This window comes from Pagrus pagrus (assembly GCF_965226575.1).
Source record: "Pagrus pagrus genome assembly, chromosome: 17".
Taxonomy (NCBI): Eukaryota; Metazoa; Chordata; class Actinopteri; order Spariformes; family Sparidae; genus Pagrus; species Pagrus pagrus.
In genome coordinates this window covers 27,137,286-27,145,622 of record NC_140201.1, presented here as the reverse complement: position 1 = coordinate 27,145,622, position 8,337 = coordinate 27,137,286, and the positions used below count along the sequence as shown (strand labels likewise).

The following is an 8,337-nucleotide window of genomic DNA, read 5'->3' as shown; positions in this document are numbered from 1 at the left end:
AAGTCTTTCAGCTCTTCATCACACTATCCTTGAATGAGCACAAATCCAATCAGACCAATTTATGAAACAAAAAAAACACCGTCATGGATTGCTAGTTGAAGTTTGTGTGCCATGCAGCCAAAACTAGCCAGACCACTGTCCAGCGATGCTGATACAGCGATGTTTCTGTTGAGCAGGTAATCGTTCGTCTTTATTGTGGATGTTGTGACACTTTTCCAATTTCCAATTTCCGTCTCTGCAGTATTGTCAACACTTGTTTATTTGTTTGACGGCGATGTTAGCCTCTATGCTAGCATTGTAAGCTAACAACAAGCTAACATTGCTATCATGTTTACACCAAATCAGCCTATTTATTTGCTCGTGGCAGCTAAATGAAGCAGCAAGTAAGATGAATGAAACCCCAACGCGAAGCAGTTTGTCCGGATTTATATCTCCATAACAACCTCTCGCCCGGTCACTACTCAACTGTTTTGCTAACCCTCCTCCCGGTCCTGTCCATTTGTTTTCAATGAAGCCTTTGTTAAATCAATATGATGGATTATCATATACGCGTTACAATGTGTGTATTTGTATGTCTTATCTGTCATAACCAAGAGATTACTGTTTACGGGCACGTTTGTGTCGCGGTCTGGTGCTACTCAGACAGCAGCTGGGACACACACAGCTGGTCCGAGACTCATGTAGGTTTATTTTTCAGCCACAATGTGGAAGCGATCGTTGTGATGAAAGCTGACGGCAGCATCTGTTAGTCTCTTGGCCCTCAATAACTTTTAGAAGAGGCTAACTTAGCTGTTGATAAATAGTAACTTATTACCTAGCTGTAACGTAACGTAGCTGTAACATGCTAATGACGTTACGCTAGCTTGGCTGTGGAGCTTAGCTGTGGACATTGTAATGACTTACAAGATTTACGTGAGTTTCAACGTGCATTTTAATAACTTTACCTGTGAATCGTTAGTCCGCATTCAAAGCTGGGCTGTATTTGGTTTCTGCCGGCTTGTTGCTCTTGGTGCTTGTTGCGGGAGGGGGTGTGTCGCGGGAGGCTCCGAGGGGAGAGCGATACGAGCTCGGAGGGGAGGGATTAAGGAGCACAGAGGGGAGGGGTGTGTGTGTGTGTGGGGGATGCTTTTTTCGAATCTTTCTCAGATCGTAGACCAGAGCTTTAAATCAAGATATAATCATCGGCCACGGCTATCGGCAAATGTCATTTTTATTTGCTGATGGCCGAGGCAAACATCGGCCGATACTGATGTTCAGCCGATGCATCGGTGCATCCCTACAAGATAAACATAAGAAGCTCCACATCAAATTTGATGAATGTATTTTGCATTAATAAAATATCTACATTTACTAAGAATTGTAATGAATAGGCAATACAGGGTTATTTCTCACTTGAATCTTGACAAATCCAGTCCAATAAAATAAGGATGTTATGTTAGATTAAAAGGTTATTTTTTTAATGTTAATGTTGGTCTGATCCTTATTGCAGTTCTACAAGAAGGGAACCCATGCCAGCTGCAGACAGGAACACCAGCAACCTGTGGGCATACAGGCCAGCTGCTTCAATGGTGGAGAGCAGAGGCCAACCACTGAATGATGCAGCAGTGGACATCAGAGTGCAGTCAGTGGAAGATGCAACAATGGAGGACAGCACAGTGCAACCCTGTCAGGAAGATGTTGGTCCAGAACATTTTGGTGCTTTTGGTGATGTGTCATTGTACTCATTGTACTTGACAGTGGCCTCCATACGTCACCGAGGCACCTTTCGTTGTCCCAGATTATTGATGATACTCCGAACATCCCAGTGGCTTGTCCAAATGAAGTTGCAGATTGCTCCACATCTTACCAATCTAAGGCAAGTCTACTAACTGTGTTCTTCAACACACAGGAACATGCAATTAGTTTAATTTACACTGATATCCCTACATTTGTTTTGTTTTTTTCTTCAAAGGATGACTCCAGCCATGATGTTCTGACCAGACAAGCAAATGCCATTATGCTGACTGCAAGAGAAAAACACCATCTTTCACAGGTATGTCTTTGCATGCAAGATTGTTCTTGTTATTTCGACATGTGGCTTTATGTATCTGATTTATTAAATCTAATCATAGAAATGTTTTAACATTTGCATTATGTCATAAAGTGTTGCAGCCCTTTAGTGCTCATTCTGAAAGTTTTTCCCTGATGGGAGCCTGCATGGACTTGGTTTCTTATCTAGATTTTTAAATATTATCCCCCTCCCCCCATTCAGATGTTAAATAGGGATCCACACGTGTTCATTATTTAGTTCATCATATTATTAACCCTAATAAAATGGTGGAATTAGTCTCTGGCTCTATAGGGAGCACACTACACAATAATAATTTTTATTTTTAACTACTGTGGTGTAATTTGTTGTCATTTCTGGTCTGTTTTTCAGAGTGGTGTGAATGATGTCTTGGCAGGATCAGTACTAGGCTCTGTTGGTGACAAATCTGAGAAGTCAACTTAAAAAAGTCTTTCAGCAACATCAAGGAAGTGAACTTGAAAAAGAGGCTCCGGCAGTATTTGACCAAATTGAAGATCCATTTGCCTCTGTTTCAGACACATACAGGCAGGACAATGTGATCAAGGAGAGTTTCAATTTTGTGGAGTCAGAAGAGGTTTCTGTCGGGTATAAAGCATGCATGGTAGGGGTGTAACAATACATGTATTTGTATTGAAGCGTTTCGGTACAGGACGTTCGGTTCAGTACAGGGCTGTGCACGGGTGAGTTTCCAGAACAGAAGTTGCATGTGTTTATTTTCTGCCTGCAGCTACACGTGCAGCCCGTTTACATCATGGCTAACGCTAGCGCGAAACCAGAGCTTGAAGACCCTCCCTTATCGCTTAAGTCTCCTGCTTGGGAACACTTCGGCTTCCTGGTTAAATATTGCAACGGAGAAAGACGAGTCCGGCACGGCGCAGCTCCGCCGAACAGCTGGAGAAACGAAACTGAGGAATTTCCGTGATAATTACATACTCACACACGACTGCAGTTATACGTGTAATAAACATAACACGAAGTGTTCCCGACTGAAGGATTAGAAGAAGAGCGCGTATTTGTCTCTTTTTTGAGGTTTTTGTGCTTGTATCAACGCAGTGTTTTATTTTGAAAATCAACCGGATGTATTGTTGTTGTTTCGTGTCAGACTTCCTGTCTGCTCTGTGCTAAATTCGGCTGAATTTCTGCGTTGTGCCGTGGCACTTAAAACGGCACCACCCGAGTGTGAATATCACTGCTACAAGAAAAAAAAATGACCTTAGTGCAAACGCAGCTGACTTTGGCAATCAAGCAGCCTCTCCCTAGCAACTCAGCCCGTATGAACAACACACCAGTGCAAACCTGGCAGAGGGACTTAAAGAGACAGTGAAAATAAATTATTTAACTTATTACCAGGCAGCACTTTACAACAGTATTCTGTTTTTTTATTTTATTTTCATATTTTGTATAATGTTACAATAAATTGTTGGTTTACAAAAGTTCCAAATAAACAACAAGCAAATTTATGTTTTGCATTTTGTTCCCATACTGTACCAAAAATGAACCGAACCGTGACCTCATAACTGAGGTACATATCGAACCGTGATTTTTGTGTATTGTTACACCCCTAATGCATGGTGAAAAAAGGGAGAAAAAGAGTCCTTGCCACAGTGCCAAAATGTTTTCACTATATACCACTTATCAGAAGCTTGGAACAGTTATTGTTCCATCCAAAAGTTTTGGCAATGATAGATGAGCCACAGAGATACAGCAGTACGTATTTGTATGACATCAGAGATGGAGAACTCATGAAGTCACACCCTTTGTTTTCTGTCCGACTATCTGCTTTACAGATAATCCTTTACTCTGATGAAATTGGAATTTGCAATCCACTTGGGTCCCATGCCTCCAAAAATAAGTTGCTAATGGTTTATTATACACTTGGAAACACTAATCCTATACTGTAAGAAAAAAAACGTTGTTTTTACGGAAAAAAACTGGCAGCTGTGGTTGCCAGAATAATATTGTAAAAAATACAGCGGACTGTAAAACACATTACAGAACAACCTGTAAATTTTACAATTTAAAACTGTAATCCTTTACAAAATAACATTATAAAATTTATGTACAAAACTGGTAAATTCAGCATCCATTTTCAGCCAAATTAGCATGACTATGCCTTTATTAAAGCTATTTTCTCCTGTACAATTTACATGTAGCCATTGCTTATTTTACATCTAATCCCATTCAATTTCACTGGAAAACATCAGACAAAAGGCATTATTAATCGGTAAAAGCCTCATTATAAGACAGTAATTTGACTGAATTTTTCTGCTTTTTTTATTAAAAGGTTGTGTGTTGTGTAATATATTTTGTAGTATTAATAGCGATGTTTTTTAAACATCTACATACTATCATTGAATTCTTTGAGGAATGTCTTCATTAAATGAGTTATTACAGGTAAGACAGACACACAGACAGACAAACTCTGACACAATGTCAAACAAAGATTTTCATCTGTAACATTTACTGTTAAAACTAAGCCAGCTAAAGAAAACTGGGACTGGGACGGATAAAAAGTAGAAGATTGACCGCTTCTATATTTGATGGTTACATTTTAAACTGCCGTTTCTTTTTAGGTTTGATTTTACCATAAATGTGAAGAGAACTGTAACCTGTGGTATGCAGCAACTTAAAAAACAAATACAATACCAACTTGTCATTTCAAAACCCCGTTTTATTGTCTCAAAAAGGTATGGAAAATACTTTTCAACAGTTGTGTGTGTTTTGTTTTTCTTAATTTTAAACTATTCCTTTCCTTTTCCTCTTGGAAAAAACATTTGGAATATTCCTTGAATATAAAAGAAATAAATGTGCAACCATAGTGTCACAACTTCAGACAAATATTTTCATCTGTAGCACAATAATGCAAGCTGAAGTAACTAAGCAACCATAAGAAACCTTAGATAAAGGTGAGGACTCTGGGCTGCAAAAAAGTATTCAAAATACTTTTCAAAAACATTTCAACAGTTGTATGTGTTTTGTTTTTCTTTCTTTCCCTCTTGGAAAAAACATTTGGAAAAGGCCTTGACTATAGGAGAAATACACGTGCAACCATACTGTCACAACTTCAAACAAATATTTTCATCTGTAACACAATAATGCAAACTTAAGTAACTAAGCAACCATAAGAAACCTTAGATAAAGGTGAGGACCCTGGGGTGCAAAAAAAAGTATTCAAAATACTTTTCAAAAACTTTTCAACAGTTGTGTTTTGTTTTTCTTAATTTTAAACTATTCCTTTCCTTTTTAAAAAAAACACACATTTTGGAATAAGGCCTTGAATATAAAAATACATGTGCAACCATACTGACATAACTTCAAATATTTTCACCTGTAATACAGTAATGCAAGCTCAAGTAACCTTCTTAAATCAAGGTGAGGGTAGACGGGAACTGCTGCTCTTCTCCACTTCCATGCCCTCTGTGCTGATGGAGAAGGGGTATCTTGGAAAAGAGAAGAAAAACAGACAAATATGTTAATGATAAAATACACAGACTTACAGACACACACAAAGACAGACACACTGAGACTCACAAACACAAAGACTCACAGACTGGCTAACAGACTAACATGCACACTCAAACACAATCAAACTCACAACTTCATACAAATATTTTCATCTGTAATGTTTACTGTTAAAGTTTAAGGAACTAACCCACCCAGAGAAAAGTTTTATTTATGACTGGGACATCACCCCAAACCATGGCTTACTTTATTCCATATTCAGACATCCCGCCACTCTTGGTCTGAAAGGTCTTGGATCAAGGTGAGGACTCTGGGGTTCAAGTGTAGACGCCGGGAGGTACTGCTCTTCTCAACCTTTGTGCCCTTCTCAGGGTTTATGGAGAAAAAACACCTTGGGGAAACAGAAGAAAAAGAGACAAAATGTATTAACCCTTATGCCCTGTTAAGACTCAATGAGTCCTCGCCTGTTACGTTATTGAGCATAATTTTGGTTACAATCATGCTATAGCAAAATGGTTTGGGGTAGTTATGTATGTATCTGTGACTGTTGAAATAAAAATAAATAAATATTTGTAATTTTTTTCAATCTATAATTCAAATTCTAGTCTTCGTCCTGTTAAGGACTCATTGAGTCCTCGTAATGGTGAGGTCATAACTTTTTAATGGTTTTATATATTTTGGTCATTTTTTTGTTGTTATGTTATTTAACGTCTCTCCCACCATGACTGTTAATTTCAAACAATAAAATTAATTAACCCTTTACAAGCCGGTTTCTAATGTTCAGTCCTACCATGTGTTTTATTTTTTATTTTAAAAAAGCCCCAAAAATGAGATATTCTTCCTATTCTTTGAGATTATTATTATTATTATTATTATTATTACTACTACTACTACTACTACTACACCTGTCTGAGGTCAGGCAATGTTTATGGGGAATATGAGTTTTTCTGCATTTTTACTTTTTTGTAGTGTTAGATTGAAATGAAAAAAAAATCCACTTCACCCTGTTAAGAACTCATTGAGTCCTCATGATGGTGAAGCCATAACTTTTTAATGGTTTTATATTTGAAGATTTTGTTGTTGTTGTTATGTTATTCAACTTCTCTCCCACCGTGGCTATTAATTTCAAACCATAAAATTAATGAATGAACCCTTTGCAGGCCAGTTCCTGTGATGTACACTCATAATATACAAAAACAGCCCAAAATGAGACATTTTCTAATTAGAATGAATGGGACTTTTTATTTCAATCTAACACTTTAGTAAAAATGCAGAAAAACTGATATTCCCCATAAACATTGCCTGACCACAGACAGTTGTAATCATAACAAGAAAATTTCTTTTTTTTTCATTTCTAACAAGAGAACATTTCATTTTGGGGCTGTTTTTGCATAGAAATGAGCGTACATCACAGAAACCGGCCTGTAAAGGGTTATAAATAATCTTAAAATATAAAACCATTAAGAAGTTATGACTTCACCATCATAAGGACTTTATGAGTCCTTACTGGACATCATGCTACTTTTTTGTTGTTGTTTGTTGTTGTTACAATCCAAAATTACATACCTCTGCAGGAAGTCCAGGGTGGATGCGAGCTCGGATGGATAATGAATGTTGAAGGTGTAGTAGCTGCCAAACATCATGCATATTGATGACACAAAGGAAGGGATGTTCTCTTGAACAATGGTCCTGTCAACACTCAGCATGAATCGGGTGGAACTAAAGCAGGATCGCCCTAAAAAAGAGGGAAACACACACAGGATTTAGTTCACAACAAAAACAAGCACCATGAATTAATTCAACATAAAAAAAGAAAACAGACCAACAAAAAGTTAACTTACCACAGACAATGATGGTAGGAGTTAAGGGGAGCTTGTCCACATGGACTTCCCCTGCCAGACAGGTGTCCTCCACATTAGAAAGCATCATCTCTTCCCTTTCTTCAAAATAGGCCATCAGCAGCGGGACCATTTCTTTTACATCTTCAGAGCAGCCGCTCAGCTCAGCACCTCTCAACATTTTTGCCCTTGTTGCAGCCTGCAGGAACTTCTTGCTTTTGCCCATGCACACTGTGCTCATGTAGTTCAGGAGCCGTTTCCCCTTCAGGTCCACATTCTGTATGAAAGTTTCTTTAAGCGCTATTCCTGTGAGCTCCTTGAAATGCACACTCATGCCAACTTCACTGAACAAAGAAGGCCAGCCTTCCAGGAGGCTTTTGATATTTTTCCCTTGGTTTACTTCTTTACGCTGTGTGTAGAATGTTGACTTCATTAATTGTTTGATCTCCTCTGGATTCGCATTGGTTTGCTGGGACATCCGCCTCAGTTTTTCTTGCTTCTCTTGCTGGCTCTCCAGGGTCTCTCCAAGGGGCAGGAATTTTACATCCCACTTGATGCACCCATAGGTGTCCTGGATCGCTGCTCTTTGTTCTGGAGGGACTTCATCTGTGTCAGAATCCTCTGCACGACTCTTTCTTTTTCTTATTTTTGGAGTAGTAGATCTCTTCACATTTTCTATTCTATTTTGCAGTTGTTTCACAAGAGAGTGGTATCCTCTGCCTATAACATCTCCCTCTATAATGTCTTGCAAAGCTTTTGGATACTTTGCCACCATCTTTTTGGCAATATCTGTTGAGTTCCTCTTACTCACTGAAGAACTTCTTCGCATCATATCAATGCGTACCATCTCCCTTCTTAGACGAGGGCTCGGCCGTTTTCCCCTCTCTAGAGTCTGAATGAGTTCTTCTGGGAACTTGCCCCATGGAACCTGGTATGTATCCACCCAGTCAGCAACGGGGCTTCGGCCAC

General features: G+C 38.7%; 1 protein-coding gene across 1 annotated transcript; it reads right to left on the bottom strand.

Moving 5' to 3' along the window:
• Nucleotides 1-5,058: 5,058 nt before the first annotated feature.
• Nucleotides 5,059-7,497, bottom strand: LOC311272730 (uncharacterized protein). Its single transcript, XM_084379314.1, has 4 exons — nt 7,372-7,497; nt 7,097-7,265; nt 5,777-5,921; nt 5,059-5,508 (listed from the first exon to the last, which is right to left on the bottom strand). The coding sequence occupies exons 1-3, from the start codon at nt 7,484-7,486 to the stop codon at nt 5,789-5,791; spliced, it is 417 nt and encodes a 138-aa protein (XP_084235440.1). The 5' UTR covers nt 7,487-7,497; the 3' UTR covers nt 5,059-5,508; nt 5,777-5,788.
• Between the last annotated feature and the right edge of the window lie 840 nt (nt 7,498-8,337).